A 21,059-nucleotide genomic window follows, 5' to 3' on the forward strand; every position below is an offset into this window, starting at 1 on the left:
TAAAGCTATGAGTACGGGCTCATCTATCTGCCTAAATTGCGAAACTTAAACCCTTCTTTGCTGGTCAAAATTAATTTTTTTCCGTTAGTTCTACGAAACACAAGGTCATTACTGTCAATCTCGAACACACCCTCAGCTTTAACTTTATCAACGCTATACTTCTTTCTCTCCACAAAATCAATACGTTTTATTCTGTCATAAAATTTTGACATAATCACTTCCGCAAGATTCTCATTATAAACTCGTTCTTTATATTCCTTCCACGACTCTACACTCTCTCCAACGGGTCCACCCGCCACAACCAAATCGTCTAGGGTAGCGGCAATGACAGGGTTAATATCGATAAAGGAGGTCTCATCCTCCCCACTTTCGCCTCCTTTCTCCACTTCTCCTCCTATTAGTGGTATCGTTTCTCCTTCAGCCATATTTTCAGAGTTTATTCGGTTGTCTCTATTAGAGAGTTGGTTCATTCTTAAAATATTATACCACTCCAACAAGATGCCTTCTTTGTCTAGTATGTACAGCTCAACCCTACGAGGGACGTGCTGACGCGGCACGCTATCCATGGTGAAAGGTTGATAGCCACATCAACTTTAGCCGTTAGTTCGTTAGGAAACCCTTCGGGCCAGACATTGCTGATCCAATTCCCTTGTCTACGTAAAGGTATGGTTGTGGTGCCTGGCACCGTGTGTTTGGTCTATGATGTTACACTCACGAGAATGACCTTACATCTCGTTTTGTGAGCACTCTTGTCCAAGCCATAGTAAAAAAGATGAGTATCCGGATGCAGGCCAAGGACTTAAGAGCACAATGTCCTAAGGAGACTACTGGGCTATGTACAATCTATTCCTGTCTCCTGCTCAGCGCATCTTTAATGATTGTTTGATGCAATGATGTGATGATCAGGCTGATCCGGGCAATCTAACCCTGGTCAGGTCTGGTTCATCCTCAGCTGTCACCTCTGGGGCAAATGCTAGTTTAGCTAACTATTGTACTGTACACCTCTCAACTTTACGATGGTCACAGGTAGAGACCCTTTCCACCCTTATAGCTTCAGAGACCATCTGGAATTTGAGATTGTGTTCAGTGATTGATCTCAGGTCATCATATCGACTGACACTGGTTTACTGTTAACTACCGTTTCAATAGCATCGCTCCTAGTTAGAGACTGTCTCCGCCTCGCTATCTACGGAATTCGCTCTCGGCGCACAAGGTCGCTTTGCTCTGGCTTACAAAATAATTATTTATCATAGGAGGGTTAACATATCTGATACACTAACTAGCTGGTTGTTTGATTTTAATGTTGCTTGGGAAAGTTTGAAATATGTTGTTATCGCCTGCCCTAGCTCCGTCAACTTTGCACGCCAACCAGAAAAGACTCCGCCAAGTCTCAACCCTGTGAGAATTGACATAGCTGTAGAGGGGAGGAACAACTTGCTATACTCAAAAGATTTGAACCAATGCAGAATGTATGAAGAAACTTTCCGATCCCTTACGAGAACGAGTCGAATAGTCTCTCCCAAGATGAACATTGCTTTTGGTGAGCTGAACATCCAAACCATATCCCCTAATGATTGGTGAGCAGGTATGCGCTAGTTCCTCGCTATCAACTTCCTTAGCACAAGTGATCAGAATCTGCATGGTTCATCTCAGAGGAAACTCATAGGAGTTAGTCTTCAGAGGTGCTTTAGAGGCTTACTCACAGGGAATCGCGCTATGCCTGGCCCATCTGAAAAATTTGTCCTACGGGCAGCCGTTTGCATCTACTTCTGCCAACAATAACAGGACTCCTTTCACCTCTGCCAATTTCATTTTACTCGTTCTCAGCAAAAGTTTAAAAAAATATAAAGTTAGTAAAAAATATTGTAAAATAACGGTAAATTTCAACTAACATTGGGATTTATTGTTAATGTGTAACATTTACAAAAACAAATTGAGCGGGTAAGTTGTAGAAAAACCATTTTTCCAAAACATTTTCAATTATTTCAACTACATTAAAATTTGTAAAACCCTATGTATAATCTTTTTACTAATCCAAAAGACAAATTTTTCAAACATTTATTTTCAAAAAGTTCCTTCACTCATACAATACCTTTTTCATCTCGTAATAGGTTTCCTCAGTCTTTCTTCTTGGCATCCTCATTTTTAGTCAGTTCTTCCAACAATCTGGGATGGAGTCTCAGAAGATGTGTACACATTCCACCGGTGTTTTGATCTGTAACTTTGATTACAGTACTCCATTAGTTGTATTTTGCAGCTCCTTTGGAGATTTGTATGCCATTTTTATCCTTCTCTCCTGTTTCGCCGAGTATTTCATGGGTGAAGTACTTCCAGATCAGACCTTTAGACGTTGGCATGATGAAACTGTGATAATTAATCAAACATACCCTTTTCCCAGAATTTACACAAAAGTAACAGTAACGAATCTAGGGAATAATTTCGATTTTTGTAATCGTTTCTTTCATTTAAATTAATTAACAATTTACAATAAACAAATTACAACTTTATTTTATCAAATGGGAAAAGTTGCAAAAATACTTAAAAACAAAATCATATTTGTAAACAAGTTTACCTAAAAGTTTAAAGTAATATACTTTTTGATGTGTTATGCAAATATTTAGTGTTTTTACCTATTTTAATTGATATATCAGGGCTTTCCCAGTGAGCACGGCACGAAATATAAACGTTTTATTCACGTCTTTTATTCGTGTTTCCGTCCAAAGTTTTTTTTTTACGTTTTTTAAACGTCTTAAAAAACGTTGCAAATATCACGCAGTGTTTGACACATTTTTTAAACGTAACATAATTTAGATTTTAAAATAACTTTATATTCTAGTATATCCTTTATATTCTAAAAGTAAAAGTGTTAATTAACTGAAAAAAAGTATATCTCCTTGAAACTCGGCGGAACATTTTTTTAGCTGATATTTAAAATAAAAAAGTATGTATGGTGAGGAGGTAGAAAAGTTACAAATAACAACAACGAAAAGTCATACACAGAAACTTTTCCAACTTGTCATATAAATTAATGATAAAGCGAAATGAAGAAAAGTTACAAACGACAATTGAGAAAAGTCAAACACAGAGACTTTTCCAACTTGTCATATAAAGTCGAACACAGAGACTTTTCCAATTTGTCATATAAATTAATGATGAATAAGTAACGCAATCGTAAACAACCGAAAAACTATAAAAAGCTCAAAAAAGAGGAGATGGTTATGGAAGAGAAGGAGGAAGAGAAGAGAGAAAGTAGAAGAGGAGTTTAAGAGAAAAAATTTTAAGAGATTTTAAACAGGATTATATGAGAAAAGAGTTTTGAGAATTTAAAGAGAATTTTATGAGAAGAATTCATGGAGATTTTAAAGAGAAGCTTATGAAAAGAATTGGTAAGAGAAGATATTTAAGTAACTTTAAATATGCGTTATTATCTATGTAAATGTATTGTTATTTGTATAAGTTGATGTTAAAAGAACATATATTGATGAGAAATAATTGAGAATATCTATTAAAAAATAATAATAATAATAAGTAAGAGAAAAGAAAAACCAGTAGTAAGTATTTTTGTTTTTCTTTGCATTTTGATTAAAGCAATATTGTTTGTATTAAGACAATATTATTTTTGTTAAGGCATTGTTAATGTTAATAATTGTTATTGAAAAGTCTGATGTTTTTACCGCGCCTCTACCATATCCCCGCCCTCACACTCACATCGCTGTTGTCCCACACTTCTGCATCACTCTAAAATACTCTCTAATCTCATAATCACATAATTATAACATAAAATCACAAAAATTCCCGCCCTCGCAATATGTTGTTATTGAAATGTCTGATGCAGTGGCGGAACTTCAAAATTTGGGCCCCCCCCCCCCCCCGCAAAAGAATGTTTTTTTTAAAAAAAATAAAGCTTCACATATTAAATAGATATTTATTTCATATATCATATTTAAAAACAAAAAATTAAATAAAGATAAAGATAACTTCAAAACGAAACTAAAACTTAACCGAACTTAAATAGTGAAAACTTTCCTCCTTGATTTCATATTGGCAAAATCGGTAATGATGTTTTTCATTTCCATTTTTCCAGCCGCTTTTACCTCAATAGAAACTATTGCAAGGTCGCTTAAACGTTCTTTACCAATGGTATTTCGTAAATAATTTTTTATTATTTTAAGTTTCGAAAAAGAACGTTCAGCTGATGCAACAGTAACAGGTAATGTAAGAAACAATAACAATGCTGTTATCACTTTTGGAACGCTTGCAGCTATAGTTGACAATTTTACTATTAAAAGGTCAGCCAATTCACGTATAGATGATATTTTTGATATTTCATCGTGTAGCATTGACTTTACCATAACCATTTGCAGCGGAAATTCAGTTGTTATATCTTCACTATATTTTCTCTAAATGGCTTCTGCACAGCTTATGATCTCACGTTCTTTCATTACCATTAATTTATTTGGATGGATGCAGGAAAATAATTGTACCACTTCTTGCATTCCTTTAAATCTATTGTCGAGTTGGTTGATAACGACGTCCAAAATTTTTATAAAAATATTGATGCGAAAAATTTCCTCACTACTATCAAAACGGTGATCTGTAGATAATTCGTCAAAATGCCTTTTCACAATTTTTCTTCTTTTTTGAAAAAATATTGCAGAAATCTGCCACGTAGTCGCTATTTCTACCGCTTCAAGTTTTGCTGAATCAAACATCTTTCTATATTGTTTTAAATTTTTGCTGGGATTTTCTAGAGAACCTAAAGCTGCCGTAAGATCTAAATTTTTAGTTTGCAGCAATTTTGATGGTATATGTACCTCATTAAGGATTTTAGACAAAAGCACGCATAAAAAAACAAATTCGAAACTGCTCATATTTTTTTGTATTCGTACTGCTTCTTCGCGTTCTTCACGTTTTGTACTTGTTATTGATATCTCGGAAAGAGCTTTCATTATATCAAGAAAGCGAATTTTAACGGCGAAAAGAGAAGTATATCGTCCTGCCCATCGCGTTGGATTTAACCTTTTTAATGTTATTTGTGATTCTCCTGTATATTTGGATAGTAGATCCACCTGTTTATGCTATTTCCGAAAAATGAATACACATCTTCTAGCATTACAAAAAATGAAGCAACTTCAACACAACATTTAACCGCATCGTTAATAACAAGATTTAAATTATGAGCTGCGCAATGCATATACATAGCATTGGGTTGATTTTTCTTAAAAAGGGCCTGAACCCCATTGTATATCCCACTCATGACGTTCGCACCATCATAACCTTGACCCCTGCAGTTACTTAATTTTATATGATGTTTTTCTAACAGATTTAAAATTTCTTCATGTAGTCCAGCAGCAGTGTGGTTATCAGGCTTGCAGAGCCGGAGCCAGAGCCGGAGTCGGGAGCCGAGGATCCGATAGTTTTTACAGGAGCCGGAGCCGGAGCCGGAGCCGATAAAAACTAGTAGATCCCGGCTCTCAAAAAAATTTTTTTTTTCATTTCAAAATTATTCAATGACCCAAAAATAATCTTGTATTTTTCTTTTCTTCTCCTGCATTATTTATACTGTAGAATCTCTCTAATTCGAATTTTATGGGGAAAAATTAAAGTTCGAATTAGACAGATTTTCGAATAATAGAAAGTTGGTTTTTCTTAAACGCATTTCATGGTGACTTTGCATTTAATCGAATTACGGAGGTTTTCGAATTAAGGAAATTCGAATTAGAGAGATTGAACTGTATAAAGTTGAATGTATATTTGGAATTTTTCCGCAATTTCTGTTATTTGTAAATTGCAACTATGAGTGATAACGTAGAAGGCGAGAGGTTATATGATGAACTGAAATGGTTTGCTTATCGCGAAGAGGATGACGTGTTTTTTTGTCAAGTTGATATTAGTGTAGGGGAGGAAGTCGGCAAACTTTGCGGTGCAACATTCAAAATGCAGTACGAGGGAAAAGACAAACGGAAAAAAAAACCCACCGCCAACATGAAACGCCATTTTGTTAATAAACATTCGACACTTTTGACAAAAATTGTTCAGGCAAGAGAACAGAAACTGAAGAAAGAGAAGGCCGAAAAGGAAAAGAAACGCACCTCATCCGTTTTTGGAGGAAATCAGGGTTCGACTAGTGAGACGAGAAAAGTACAAGCACCCATCGATCGCTTTCTCAACAAAGTTACCATCACAATTTCAAAAGAGGACTTCAAGAAAGGCATGAACATGACAATTCTTCAAAACGGCGTCCCCTTTAACGTATTCAGCAGTGAAGGAATCAAGATTTTGACTGGCGATTTGGCAAAACATTTTGGCTTGAAAGTCAACCGGGATTCTGCTCGAAGTCAAATCATGGCTTTGGCTCAACAAAAGCGGGCTGAGTTAAAAACCAATCTACAGGGAAAGCTGGTTTTTTTGAAAGTTGACGGAGCTTCAAGACATAATCGAAGCTTTCTTGGCGTAAATGTGCAGTTCTTCATGAATAGCGAAATCACTCTCAAAACTTTGGCAGCAGTTGACAATCATGCTAGACACAAGGCAAAAGAAATTCAAGAATCTCTTGAAGGCGTGCTGGAATCGTATGGCATCAGGAAAGAAAATGTCCTCGGAATTACGACTGATAACGGATCGAATATGGTGAAAATGGTTGGAGACTTTGGAAAGACAGATGAAGAAGGTGACGTCACTGACGAGTCTGCTGAAGAACTTGCTGGCGTTGAAATCGAAGAAGAACTTGAGGTTGAAGTTGAAGGTGATCTACCGGATGCTTATATCACTAACGACGACGACGACGTGTTTGAACAGCAGAGGCTTTACTTCAACGAAATATCGAAAAACATGAACACCGTTAATCTGCAACGTTGTGGTGCTCACACCTTGCAGCTGGCTGTTAAAGACGGGTTGGAAAAACGAGGCATTAAGTCTCTGGTTGGCAAAGCTCGAGATGTAGCAAAAGCTTGTTGAACGTCGAAAGCAAATGAATTTTGCAAACAACACAAAACTAAAAAGGTGCATACAATATAATCGCAAATTGTAATAAATAAAAATGTTTAAATGAATATTACTAAGAATCTGAACTTTAGTTTGAATTTAACATTTGTCAATTATGCGTTTTCAAATGTTGAAAACATTCAAATCTAAAAAAAATTACTCAAATTTCTCAAATTTACAGGTTGCAATAATGGACAATGCAACCAGATGGTCCAGTACATTCAACATGCTCAACCGACTTCTTGAGATGCGTGATGTCCTGAATGCACTGGAAGCGGAATTTAAAACCCGTGACTTTACGCTTCTAAATTACGAGTGGAAGCAAATAGAGAAACTTGCAAAAATCCTCGAGAAACCGGCAGTCGCAACTCAACAATTCCAGAGTCAGTATCTCACGCCTGGGAACTTTATTTACATTTGGGAAATTCTGAAGGAGGAGCTAGTCTCTGGTGAATTCAAGACGTCTGATTTTGGGAAGAGTATCAGGGATTCAATGGTGCATCGGGAATCACTTTTGTTCGATAATCCCTTTTTTTGTGCTGCTGTCTTTGTAGATGTGCAATATCAATGCCTTCTTGGAGAAGAGCAACAGGTTTTTATCTTAGTTTTCAATCTATCTTTTTTTTAAACGAAAATTGGAATTTGAAGTTACGTAATTTTAATGAAATTCAAAATACTGTGTCATTTAACTTTACTTTTTGACATTCAACTTTCCTCACTGCAAGAATAAGATAGATTATAATTTGTTTAAAATTTAAAAACATTTAAAATACTTTACAATATTTCAGTTGATTGCTGAAGACACTCTGTGGAAGATCCAGAAAAAGCTCAATGAACAAAAGAAGTTTAAAATCGAGGGAAGTGGAATTGGTTGTTATGGAAATGACTCTAGCGAGAGTACTGGAAGCGGTTCGGAAAATGAAGAGGAATCCGAGGAAATGAGTCCCAGAAAAAGGATGCGAATTCGAATGGAACGTGCTCGGAAGCAAAAAAGCGTACAGTGCAGACAAGACGTTGTTTGTCATAAACGATTGGAGGAAAAAGAATTCCGAGAGGCTATTCAAAGTTTGCCAAAGCTTGCTCAACAGATCATGAAGAAAAAGGATGATGGAAATTCGAAGTGCGAAACTGTTTTGAACGGAATAAAGCTGTTTCCCGAGTTGATCCAGAAAGCATGCCAGATTGCTACTGCTCTTCCTATGACGCAAGTCAGCGTGGAGCGGGTGTTTTCTGGGCTAAAATTTCTGACTTCAGACCAAAGAAGTCATATGGAATCGGATTTGATTGATAGCATGGTTTTTCTTCGAATGAATAAAGAGTACATTTGACTTTTGAATGTGTAATGTGTACAGAAAAAAAAAATGAGAAAACGTTTTGAATTTGGAATTTGATGTTAAAAAAGTTTGTTGAAAAAATTTTGTAGAAATGACCAGGCAAAGGCATAAATTTGCAAGTACGAAATGAAAGGGTATCTGAAAGGGACTAATTTTTCAAAAAAATTTAATAGTTTATTTTTCATTCATTAAAAAATTTATGAATAGACGGCAAGCTATACTTTTAAATCTTATTCTTCTATTGACGTTATGAGGAGCCGGAGCTGGAGCCGGAGCCGAAGCCGGAGCCGAGTTTTTGCTGGGAGCCGGAGCCGGAGCGGAGCCGTGAAAAAAATTGGGCGGCTCCGCAAGCCTGGTGGTTATATATTTCCGTGAATCCCAAGAAAACTTCTTTAATTTCAATTGATGTGGCTTCATCTTTTTCATTTTTAATAATTTTTACGTATCTAAATACTTGACTGAGCTGATCTCTTTTAGTAATATCTTGTGTTGTATCCATTATAATTGAATAAAAAGGTGAACTATTAATATCAGCAGTAAGAGTGGCTTTTAAATGTGTTGCAAGGCAATCTATGACTTCATTTTGAATTTGATGGCTTAAATATTTTATAGATCCATTTGGCATACTCAAAACTTGCTTCATAACATTATCATATTTAGCTAAAAGTTGAACTTGGGTTAAAAAATTACCATTATATTCATTGTCAAATGATTCACGATGACCACGAAAAGCCAAAGAATTTTTACAAAGTGCTAATGTTATATTTACTATCCGCTCTAAGACTTGCACCCAAAAATTTGATTGGCATCGTATTTGTTCTTCTATATTTTTATCAATTGTTTCATTATGTCGCCATTTTTCATAAATGCAACAAGCAAATATATGTTGTTGACTATTTTCGTGAATTTTAATTTTTTTAGAAAGACCACGCCAATCTCTGACACCATGCTCACGCCAGTTATCCTTTGCTTTTCGTTTTTCTGAGAAAAGCCAACAAGGCTCACAATAAACGGCATCAAGTTTTGGGGAATAGCAAAGCCACATTCTTTCTATAGATCCATATTTTGTGGTAGTTTTAAAATATTTCTTGGAAAACCTACGGTTTTCTTGCAAGGGGTCGCGTATAAAAGGACCTTTTGGCCGACACGATTCCGATAATACAATTATTTTCTTAATATCTTTTGTTAGTATTTTACCATGAAAATTTGCAATGTCAGTAGAAAATAATTCACTTGATTTTTCTAAATTAATTTGTTCAATGGCGTCATTCGTATCAGAGTTTGAATCTTCCTGGTCTTCATTTCGGTGGTTTCTCGGAGACCTATTCACATCTTCTTCGTTCACATTTTTATTACCAGTAGCAATGTTTTCTTCGATATCATCATGTTCTACTGGCTGATTTATACATACCACTTCTGCAGAGTTTTGACTTTCCACTTCCGTTTCCGCTCGCTTTTCGATTGGTTTCAAAAACGTTGTTAGTTTCCGCAATTTAGCTAAAGTAGCTTTTGTTTCTTTTAACTTTCTTCTTTTTGCTGCACCGCTTGTACTACTTAATTTCTTTTCCATTATTATGAGTCAAAATCTAAATTATTACAAATTTATAAATTCAGTACCTGTTGTAAAATTTTTAATTATTACAAATTTATTAATTACCTTTTATTAAATATATCAGTGAAGTAATAAACTCTCGTGCAACAATACTTTATTATTCGTAACACGATTAAATAAATTGGAGACTAGTAATTCAGATAAAATAAGAAATGAAAAGTTAACTTAATACAACGGAAGATTTAATATAAAATTGAAAATGAGAACATACATTTAAAAGTTAATTTGTATATGCAACAAGGATTATAGAATCATTATCCTTGTTTATATTTTAAAAATATTGAATATGCAACTAAGAACTTATAAATTGAAGAACTTCTTACAGTTTAAAAAAAATTTATACGCAACAAATTATTACTTTTACCGAATTCAGTCTAATTGTTTAATTCATACACAAACACAACATAACGGTATAAAAATTAACTATACAATAACATCTGGCAGTTCGCAGCTGATAATCGTACTTTATTTCTCAATTGCGTATGCAATTTTAAAAAGGTTAAAACCTTTCGTTTAAATGTAAACTACGCACTCCAATACAAAAATAAATTTTTGAACAATATATTTTAATACGATGGATGACATTTTTTTTATCCAAGTTTTATATTTTAAGGCCCACTATACCTGCGGAAAAGAGTTTTGTAGTATAAATATTATTGAGAGTATAATTTTTTTATATGGGGGCCCCCTATAGCTGGTAGGCCCCCCCCCCCCCGCAACGCAGGGTCCTGCGTCCAGTAGTTCCGCCACTGGTCTGATGCTCCAACCGCGCATCTACCCTATCTGCATTACACACTTACAAACCTACTTCACATTCTATATTTGCGCTACTCACACACTCATATTGCTGTTATCCACACAACCTCTGTCCAGCTACCGGCGTCACCATATCTGCAATCACTTACTTAAATTATCACATGTAGATAAAGTTGAATTAAACAAAATCCCCAACTTTACAGTATATATTCTATATTATTTTAGAAAATTTTTCTTACTTGAACAAAAAAATAAGATTGTAATTTTTTTTATTTAATATATTTGAAATATATAAAGTTAAAAGATTATCTTAAAAGTAAATATAGACTTTAATTTAGATTAAAGGTCTCCATTTTTACTAAATAAAAATCTCTCATTTTTTAGATTTCTTTGAAAATAAAATTAAAATTTTTAACTTCTTTTAACCATAAAATGTGAAGTATAAGTTTTATGAAAAAACTGTTTTTACTTTTTAAATAATCATTTTAATTTAATATGATTTTAAAAAGGGCACTATATTTACAAAAAAGTTGTGAGAGGTTTATTGCTATTTTTGTGAGTCATTGTGCGTCATTTCTGGCTGGCAGAAACAAACTTGGTTGGCAAAAAATTTTCTTCTCTGCGAAAGCGCGAGTTAGATATCTTGTTAATATAACTAATTTGTTTCGTTACGTTTCATAATTATCCAGGACACAATTTTTAAATTCCGAGACAAAATTTATGTACGATTTTTAACATTATTCCGGGACAACCTTTTCCTTTTTTCTCGTTTTTTTTCCGGGAAATTTCTCGTCTCGTTACGCTTGTCCCGGTTCATTTCGAGAAAAACGATTCCGAGACGCAGACGCTTAAATACCTGCAATCATTTTTTGAGGTAATAATACGTAATTTATTTCGTTCTACACTCATAAAACGCAGTTTTTACAGTGACGACAACATTTTTATTACCTAATTGTCACAAATTATATTACGTATTTTAAATTTCTTAAAAACAATGAATTTTAATGAATGTCTTTCAGTTGATTTATTTTTCATAATTCATATTATGTTCATATAATTTCTCAACACAACAAAAATTAAGGAATGTCTTAACTGACACCTCAAAGTAATGGTTTCCCGCTGTATACTTGATAAACCGTTATTCTCAAAAATATCTTTAAACTTACTTTAAGAAATGTCGAACAATAATCCGTTTTCTCCAATTGAATATGCCACTCCAATATCTGATTTAAAGAAATGGTTGGAAAAAAGAAAGACAATAGATGAACAAAACCCTGTAAATCATAACGATAGCGAAACATGTTCAAGCCTTCCATCCGGTCAAACAGAAATTGAAATTGATACTCAGTCCTTTGAAGTAGCAACTAAAACTACATTCGAATATTACTCAATCGAGGAGGAAACGTCAAAATGGATATGCAATCAATGTCATAGTAACAAACCTAAAAAATGCTCATGTAAAACATCAAAGAGTATACTAGATTACCATTTTGAACATGATCACGAAATAATAACGCCGAAAAAAAATGAACTATTAGTGGCTTGTCAAAAGAAATAAGCGATAAGATTGATAGAGCTCTTTTAATTTTCATTATTGCCTGTTGTCTTCCATTTATGTTGGTAGAAAGTAATGTATTTAAAGAATTTGTTATGTGTTTAAATCCAAAGTATAAAGTGCCTTGCCGAAAAAAGTTAAGATCTCTTTTAACTGATTTATATCGAGAAAAAGTTGAACTTTTGAAGTCAAAATTATTATCAATTAAAGTTTTATCTATTACTACTGACGGATGGACGTCCTGTCAAAACTATAGTTACATATCTGCAACTGCACATTTCATTTCTGACAAAACGAATTTCATCAGTTTTTGTTTGGGCTTTGCATACCTTAATGGCCGCCATGATGCGGATAATTTAAAAGAGGCTTTGCTAAAATTCGTAGAAAAATTTAAAGTGGATGATAAAATAATGAGTATAGTATCAGACGACGCCAGTGACGTACGCAACTGTCTAAATTCTTTAAAAGTTTGTTTAAACATTCAATCAATAAGATGCATGGGACATGTTTTGCAATTAGTTGTTAAAAATGTCATAGATTTAGTTGAAGGAGTGAAAAAGATAGTTCGTCTAAATTCTTTTTCATTGCAAGAACATTAACTAAGTGCAGGAAAATTGTTACATCTTTCAATCATTCTTCTCAACTTAATGATTTGTTAGAAGAAAGTCAAATGCGACAAGGTGTCGAAAGAAATCACGTACTTTATATGATTCAAGATGTGAAAACTCGTTGGCACTCTACGTTTCTCATGGCAGAGCGAATGCTTAAGCTTCACTCCTACGTAAAAGATGTTTTTAATTCGAAACAAGAATACAAAGATATGAGAAAATATTTACTCGATGAAGATGAAATTGTTAACTTAAAAGAAACGGTAAAAGCTTTTTATTAAGCTTTCATCAAGTAAGTGTTTTACTATCTCGGGATAGGTATGCAACGTGTTTTTTAATTATTTCAAGTATAAAGTACCTTGAGAAGCAGCTAAGTAAGAATAAAAGTGAAACTTCTCCTTTAATTTTAATGTTGAAATCACATTTGTTAGAATCTTTACAAACTTACAAAGATTCATATGAATTAGAGAATAATTCCTTTTTATTGTGTGCCACTTTTTTGGATCCAAATTATAAAAGTTTTCAATTCTTTGAAAAGTACGAAAAAAAGAAATACTTAAAAAGCGTAAATTTTTGTCGGATTTTTATCTCGCAAAAAGAGTTGGTGAAATAATTCCAATTAAAAAGCTGACAATGGAATCAAAAAAATTTAAGTTGTCATTTGACGATAAAGAATATGATTCCGGAAGTGATAGTGACAAAAATGTAACTTTAGATTTTAAAAAGAAATCAGTGAATATATAAAATAGTCAGTGCACGAACAAAATGTTTTAGTGTTTTGGCATCAAAATTAATATGTTTTTCCAATATTATATTGTATTTCAACGATGATTTTATGTACACCTACTACCAGTGCACCAAGTGAGCGCCTTTTTTCTGACGCATTAAACAATTTGTATGCTAAGCGAAACAAGATGACGGCTGAATCTTTTCAAATGTTGATGTTTTTGTACGCAAATTTGGAATTTTTTAATTTGGTTTAAAATTAGTGCAATTTAATCAATCTAATGCGGAAGTATCTTGTTGTAATAATTATTTTTGAATTTATTTTATTGTTTTTGAATAAAAACTCTTAAATTTAGAACTTGAACTTTTTGTTTTAAAAACAATCAAATAACATGTTTAAAAAATGCAACATGTTTAAAAAATGATTTTATAAACTTGTTGTTCTCATGTTTGGGGCGGGGGAGGGGAGATCCCAGAAACTTGAGGGCTTTTTTGTTTCCAGGCTCCAATCATCGCCATTTTTAGCAAAGTATCATTATCTGATTTTCAATTTTTTTTAGAAAAACCAATTGCTTAATTAGATTATCAAACTAAGTGCAATTTCTGAACGTTGCAAGTCTTCCCGATTCTACGTTATTTAAATTTAAATTTTTTTACATTTGTAAATGTATTTTACATTTTAATGTATTAACTATAACCCACCCAAGTTTATATTTCATAATGAATTAATTCATTAACCTTACCTTTTCTTTATAATTCTACAAAAAATGGCGTCTCAAATGCGGTTTATTTAATTTGATATTTAAAACTTACTTTTTAAATAAGATGGCTTCTAGTTAACTTTAGATTTTACTTTTCACGCTAAAACTTTTATTTTCTTATAAACTATCTACTCCAGCTTAAAGCAATTTAATGCCAAAAATTGCTGCTGCCTAGTATACAGCCATAATTAATATAATTAAATGAATTTATTTACAACTAAAAAATGAATTTTTGACACCAAAAAAATACATTATTTTGGGAAAAATATATTGTATCTTAATTTTTTTTTAACAAAAAGTGAAAACGTACTTTAAAATGACAGATTATATTCGGCATTTTTAAAGTAATTAAAAAGTGATAAGAAATTTTCTGGTTTGATAAAGTGACCGCAGCCATTTAATAGAATATATCTTATTACACAGTTATTAAAAACAATTTTAATTGCGGACATTGCATTTTTAAATGCGGACGATAAGCTTCTCGGTAAATGTTGTTAAATATTTTGCATTTTAAAAACTCTATCAATAGGTTTAACATTTGGTATGCATTTTATAATAAATAAATTGCCAAAGCTTAAATGTACTTAAATTGTAACAAACATAATCTAAATACGCCAACCAATTTAAGCGCAATTCCGTGCTAATTTGTCCGTACGTTGAAAAAATGAGAAACTGATAAAGTTTTAATTATCAATATAATGAAAGTGTTGCATATGTAAGGTTTCACATTAAATGACAAGTTTGTTGAGAAAAATGATGGAAGTTTGCGTTAATAATTTGGTACTTCTTTTAAATTAAATATTTAGAGACTAAGAATATTCGCCAGTACACTGGGCCAGGGGGGAGGTGGTAAATTGAAAACTGCCGTAAGAATATTTGCCGATTAAAAATTATAATGCTGAGTATAAAAAAATATATATATTTTTCGAGTTATATATAACTCGATTGCTGAGATTTGCTAACTAATTATAATAAGATCTAAATTTGCCGAATGATCAAACTAAATATCGGTAATAGATAGTGAGTGTCATACCCCCAACACCACCATCCCTTCTCCCTGGCTCCAATACTATATATCACTAATATGAAATGGAAAATTTATACGCAATGTATAATACAGTTCAATTTTATGTATGTTACTTATCTGGGATAATTTTTCTGGGATAATGTTGCTATATTCAGCCTTTGAAATAGGGTTGTTAACCAAAAGATTTCAAAGATTTCTGGAAAAAAATCTTTCAAAAGGGTATATACAATTAGTAATTATTTCTATTCGTAACGAATATAAAGAAGCATTTAAAATTGTCAAAGTAACTTTCGCAAAAAATACTTCTGAAAATTAGACTTTCGCAAGTTGCTATTTCAAATCATGCTCTTCCAAAACTTCCAAAAGTTTCGCTTTCGGAAATAGCACTTGAGAAATGAGCGCTTTCGATACTTAAGTTTCGAAATCTATGAAGGAAGTTTATTCTCCTAACTGCAAGAAATGTGAAAATAAAATATCTGTATGTATCAAACTGTTTGTTTTTCAAATAATGATCAAAAAATTTATTTCGAAAAGAAAATTTTCGATAAATCCACTTGACGAACGGTCACTTGCTTTGAAATTCGTCATAGAAACAAGATTGAAATGTTCCATTAAATAAATCCGTTCAATGAACTGAGTAATTAAATGCTCATTACTCATAAGTGTCAATTATTGCGCGCATGCAAATTTTTATGAAGATTTAGCTGATATTTTTTAACTGAGTCTTTTCGGTGCACATTTCAAAATGTTTCTTTCGTAAAAAACTGTTCCAAAAATCTTCTATCGAAATGAACCGATGAGCAAGTTTCTTTTCGCTAGTCATTCTTGCAAAAATTTTTATTTTCCATATATTGCTTTACCAGCGGTGTCGGCAGGATTTTTTGATGTTTCAGATATGACACTTTTAGGCATTGTGCGAACTCCAAATTCAAGTAAGTTCATTGTTAAGTCAAATGAAAATGTTTCTCAAAAGAATCGCGGTGATTAGAGCGTGATAACAAAAATGCCCCAACAAGTTCGATTTCCCAACGCCAAATTAGTCTTTTAATTAAACTCCGGAATGTTAATTAAACTTCGGAATGTTAATTAAACTCCGGAATGTTAATTAAACGTCTAAAGGGTGCCATTTTTAGATTCCGTTCCCATCGGATCTTTATAAACATTTGCAACAACCGCATTGGTAGTTGTCTCAGAGCTGGGAAAAAATTCTAATGATCAAATTTGATTAAATATGTTACGAATTTGATTTGACCGACAATTATGTGCCATCGTGTGTGAAAATTTGATGGTATAGGTTATTCAGTTTTTTTTAGCACTAAGTCTTGTTTTAATCGACTAATTTTAGTTAGACTAAAAAGTTAATCGACTAAATTTATTTAGACTAAAAGTTAGTCAACTAATTTTAGTTACGCTAAAATGTCAGTCGAGTAATTTTAGTTAAACTAAAAGTTTAGTCGACTAATTTTAGTTAGACTAAAACTAACCTTAACTTCCACCCCTAATGTTCACCAAGTGGTCGTTATTAATGTAGAAAAATTGACAAATCTTACTTCTATATAAAGTTTTGTTGTTATACAGAATTCTGAAGGTTTTTTCTAATGATAGAAAAGAAGCTTAAAATGGTCGATTTAAATTTTTTTTTTCTAACCTTTGAAACTTTGGATAAAAAGCGTCCTCCTTAAAACCTTCCCTGTCATTGCCCCGTTTTTATGTAATGTAGTTTGCTATATTATATTTTGTTGTATAGATTTATTAATTTGTCTTTTAACTTATGTAATAATTATGTAAAATTTAACTCAAGTAAATATGAGATAATATAAAGGCAAGTCTAGCAGCTTTAATGATTCTTTAAATAAATCTAAATCGTGAATCATGTCATTTAACTCATTGTGGGAGAGTTTATCAAACTTTTATCGGCGCTTTTCTGGTTTCGCACCCCCCTTTTTTTTTTGCAGATTCTGAAAGATCTTTGTTTGAAACGGAAAAAAATGGTATTCATTTTTATTTTTGACAAAGAAAAGTACTCTAATTCACATTTGAATATTCCATTTTTCAGTTAAAAACGACGCTGCTTTTAACTCCATTTTGAAACTTTTTAATGATAGTTTTAAAACTATTAATTCAAACCGCTGGAAATAATTACCTAAAATTTCAAAATGGAGTTAAAAGCAGCGTCGTTTTTAACTGAAAAATGGAATATTCAAATGTGAATTAGAGTACTTTTTCTTTGTCAAAAATAAAAATGAATACCATTTTTTTCCGTTTCAGACAAAGATCTTTCAGAATCTGCAAAAAAAAAAAAAGGGGGGGGGGTGCGAAACCAGACAAGCGCCCTTTTATCTAGTGGTTGGTTGTCAAGATTTTCATCTTCTAATTCAATGTTCTTAAATCACCTAGGTTGCTAAGTTATCATAGTGAGTAACTGGTTGGATAATTTTCCCATCTACAACCTATGGATGATATTGCTGACATCTTTGATGACGTGTGGTGGATTGGCGGATTAACATAGAATTAGACAAATGCTTTATTGACAAGAATATCAAATTTCATCAGCCGTATGATTCATGTAATCATTTTTACTGGGCCAATTAAAAATGAGTACTATCGGGGGCTTGAAAAAATTACTATTTCAAGAACTAAGAGGATCCTGCTTAAATTTAAAATTTGAGAAATTTTATCAGAGAGATTTTAAATGTGCAAAAGCTTTACGCAAATAATTGACTTCTCAAATTTTGTAATTATGCTCCAGTCGACGTAAGTTTTGCTCCAGTCCAAGTAACTTTTGCTCCAGTTCACGTAGCTTACAACCTTTGTAAAAATGAACGAAAGATAAACTTTTGGTAATATGTAGATACTTTAACTTGAAATCCTTAATGAAAAAGAATGTAAAGAAAAAATTATGCACTTGATTGAATATCAAAGTATTTTAAATGTCTCTTTGGTCAGATATTATACCCTCGTAAGTAGTCAATAGTAAACTCAAATTTGGTTAATCTTAGAAAAGTATTACTGAATACTAAATTATTCGTCGTGAATATATTAATGCCGTTAAATATCAAAAAAACTGTTATAGTTAAGGTAATAGATAATTTACAGCTAATTACCCAAACTATAGACGAGTAGGTTAGAAACGGTAGGTATCCCTCATTTACTCAGTTTTATTTGAGATCTGGAATTGTTTGCTTCTGGCTTTGATCTTAAAAAGTTTTTTTTACAAAAAGATACCAATATAACACTCGCACATCTCACAACGCTTGCTGCTTAACACATGCTGCTCTGACGCTTGCTGCTCTATTTTGTGGCTTTTTGAAGTTAAAAACTGGGGAAAAAAAATCTCAAATTAACATTTTAGGTAATGTAAACAACAACGTAACTAAAAGAAAATATTTTTGAATTCGATTATTGCATAACCGTTTTTGGTGAATAAAAACAAACTCTTAAGTGAAAAGTAAATCTTCTGGAAATCTCCTGGAAATCTTCTGGAAATTGGTAATAAAAAAAAAAACAACAAACAAAAAAAAAAAAAAAACGTTGCAAATTCTGAAAAATGTACAAAGCACAAATAAAAAGCGCTGAAGCGACCTCCTCAAAAGATTAAAATAAATAAATAAACCATAGAATAGACTTCGCAATTTATAATGTAAATTTTGTTTAAGGTCTAAAAGTATGGTCGGCGATATTTAAACTTGTTTTAAAAAGAATCATTTCTAAAATGTTTACAAACTTTACAATGTTCTGGGAGAAAAACAATCTGCACACCGCTACACACAAAAGTAGTCATTCCTTTTTTTTAACTATCAGCACGAAGATTACTTTACTAACAGCAAATAAAACAGATGAACAACAAAATTTTTAATCCAATATTTTTAATGCGGAAATACCAGACCAAGGTGTGTGTACCTTTGAGTGGAAGGATAATTTTCAAACATTCACCTCCTAATTTGTTAAGTTATTTGTTCTGTTTTTTTTTGTTGTTTTTTTTCAAAAAAGGTTTTTATTTTGTTCAACAAATACAAATATATTTTTCTTTAAAAATGTAAAACTTGCTGAAAAGATATAAAAAACTTCTCAAAATACTTTTTACTTTGGATAAAAGTTTCGTTTTCATACAAAATGGCTGAGTAGCAAAGTGTCTATCAGATTGTCTCAGACATCAACTTCCTGCAATTTTTTTTAATAGTTATCAGCAGGGTATCTACTAAAAAATAACTGAACAGTCATTCAAAATGTGACCAGTTATTCAAAGTGTGATCAGTCATTCATATTTAATTAAATTTTAAAATCATCTTCCTCAATTCCTCAAAACTCCAAAGACAAACTCTTACTTTTAATTAGGGACTTTTTGGGTAAAAACTTTGATAACTTATAATAAATGTTTCAAGACAATTTTATGAGAATAAGAAAGGTTTCGCCTAAAAAGTGCTAATGAATAGGATTTTATCATACTGACCAAAACAGTCATTTAATTCATTATGGACAATAAACGGACAACTAGACGAGTGTTCCATGTCGAAACCCAGCTAGGGCTCTTTTATTTCCCAACTTCTCCTTGAGATTTAAAAACTATTGAAAAGCAAACAAATGATTGAAGCGTGCTAACAACATCACGTTTTTCATGCACTTTTAACAAATTCTTTTTATAATAGTGTTTACTTACGCAGTAGTAAAAAAAACAAAATATGTTTTGCTGTTTCATCATAGGTGGAAAGAGATCAATTTCCTTTATTAAGATGTTTTTATCTCAGCATGAAAGAGAGTGAAAAAGTACTTAAATACTGAAGATTGTAATTTTCAAACCATCCTCGAGAGGTCGTTGCATCTGAGTTATGTAAGTATTCTGTCAAATATTTAATGTGAGCAATTAAATACATAAACTTTAAATGTTTATACGCGTTTAACACCAAATTATATTTATAATTGATGCATTTTTTATAGTTTGTTTTTATGTACGTTTAAATTAAAATGTATTGGGAAATGTTATGAGAAACTCACTTTAAAATATTTTTAGCCAAAGACCATTTTTTTAATAGTTTTTAGATTTAATCTTACTATTCGCCAAAGAAATCAAAATGGTTGAATCTGAACCAACTGCAGCTGAAGTTTTGGAACAGGAAATTGCTGATTTAAAAGCAAGATCAGAAGCTGGAGAAGGTTTGAATTATTTTTGCATGAAATATCTAAAATAAAATATAAAAAAAAAAAAAACAACTAAATGTTTACACTAATATTTCATAGTTAAATAACTTGGCGATTTGTAATAAATTACAGGTTGTCTTTAGAAACAATGACTTTTAGCTATAAAGTGAGATTGATGGGTCATATTTAATGTTCTATAATTAAGAAAAGAACAACTATTTAAATATATTCTCTTTAAATTTAGACGTTGCAGAAGAATTGGCAGCTAAAGAAAAAGCTTTAGCCGACCTTTCAGTATGACAATATTAGGCGTGTGTCGACTTACTGAGAAGACCTATGTTTATAAAGTATTTATATTCGCATCAGCAAAATGATTTAATTGTATTTGAATTTGTTAAATTTTAAATTGATATAAAATATAAATATTTACATAAAATTTGAAGTTATATTTATCAACTTTAACTAATTTGACGGTAGTACGAGTGTTAAGGTGGGCGATTTCGAAAATGCAATTTGGCGAAAAAGTTTCATCTACTAAAAGTTGAGCAACGCAAAAATAC

The 21,059-nt window shown here is 32.2% G+C and overlaps 1 protein-coding gene, 3 long non-coding RNA genes and 1 pseudogene across 5 annotated transcripts; 3 read left to right on the top strand and 2 right to left on the bottom strand.

The window, feature by feature from the left end:
• Positions 1 to 3,911: 3,911 nt before the first annotated feature.
• On the bottom strand, positions 3,912 to 9,088 carry LOC145183214 (zinc finger MYM-type protein 1-like; annotated as a pseudogene).
• LOC145191638 (uncharacterized) lies at positions 5,419 to 8,572 on the top strand. 2 transcript variants are annotated; one of them, XM_080068787.2, is made up of 3 exons: positions 6,872 to 7,002; positions 7,166 to 7,576; positions 7,773 to 8,572. In XM_080068787.2, the coding sequence occupies exons 2-3, from the start codon at positions 7,175 to 7,177 to the stop codon at positions 8,310 to 8,312; spliced, it is 942 nt and encodes a 313-aa protein (XP_079924913.2). In that variant the 5' UTR covers positions 6,872 to 7,002; positions 7,166 to 7,174; the 3' UTR covers positions 8,313 to 8,572. The 2 variants fall into 2 exon arrangements, with proteins under 2 accessions (XP_089947711.1, XP_079924913.2); XM_090091585.1 differs by lacking the exon at positions 7,773 to 8,572 and having other exon boundaries at positions 5,419 to 7,002; positions 7,166 to 7,302.
• A 3,665-nt stretch (positions 9,089 to 12,753) lies between the features above and the next one.
• LOC149887126 (uncharacterized) lies at positions 12,754 to 17,891 on the top strand. Its single transcript, XR_016453500.1, has 2 exons — positions 12,754 to 13,112; positions 17,761 to 17,891. It is a non-coding gene; the product is annotated as an uncharacterized LOC149887126 (long non-coding RNA).
• A 123-nt stretch (positions 17,892 to 18,014) lies between these two features.
• On the bottom strand, positions 18,015 to 18,680 carry LOC149887127 (uncharacterized). Its single transcript, XR_016453501.1, has 2 exons — positions 18,468 to 18,680; positions 18,015 to 18,232 (listed from the first exon to the last, which is right to left on the bottom strand). It is a non-coding gene; the product is annotated as an uncharacterized LOC149887127 (long non-coding RNA).
• Positions 18,681 to 20,052: 1,372 nt separating this feature from the next.
• LOC149887128 (uncharacterized) lies at positions 20,053 to 20,935 on the top strand. Its single transcript, XR_016453362.1, has 3 exons — positions 20,053 to 20,191; positions 20,394 to 20,514; positions 20,744 to 20,935. It is a non-coding gene; the product is annotated as an uncharacterized LOC149887128 (long non-coding RNA).
• The last annotated feature ends 124 nt before the right edge of the window (positions 20,936 to 21,059 follow it).

The sequence above is a fragment of the Hydra viridissima genome, unplaced genomic scaffold, assembly GCF_058129835.1.
Source record: "Hydra viridissima isolate aposymbiotic clone 2 unplaced genomic scaffold, HvirCarnegie_v1 scaffold_6, whole genome shotgun sequence".
NCBI classification, from domain to species: Eukaryota; Metazoa; Cnidaria; class Hydrozoa; order Anthoathecata; family Hydridae; genus Hydra; species Hydra viridissima.

Excerpts from the sequence above, each read along its gene's own strand:
- LOC145191638 (XM_090091585.1), top strand. The coding sequence starts at position 5,797 with ATGAGTGATAACGTAGAAGGCGAGAGGTTATATGATGAACTGAAATGG.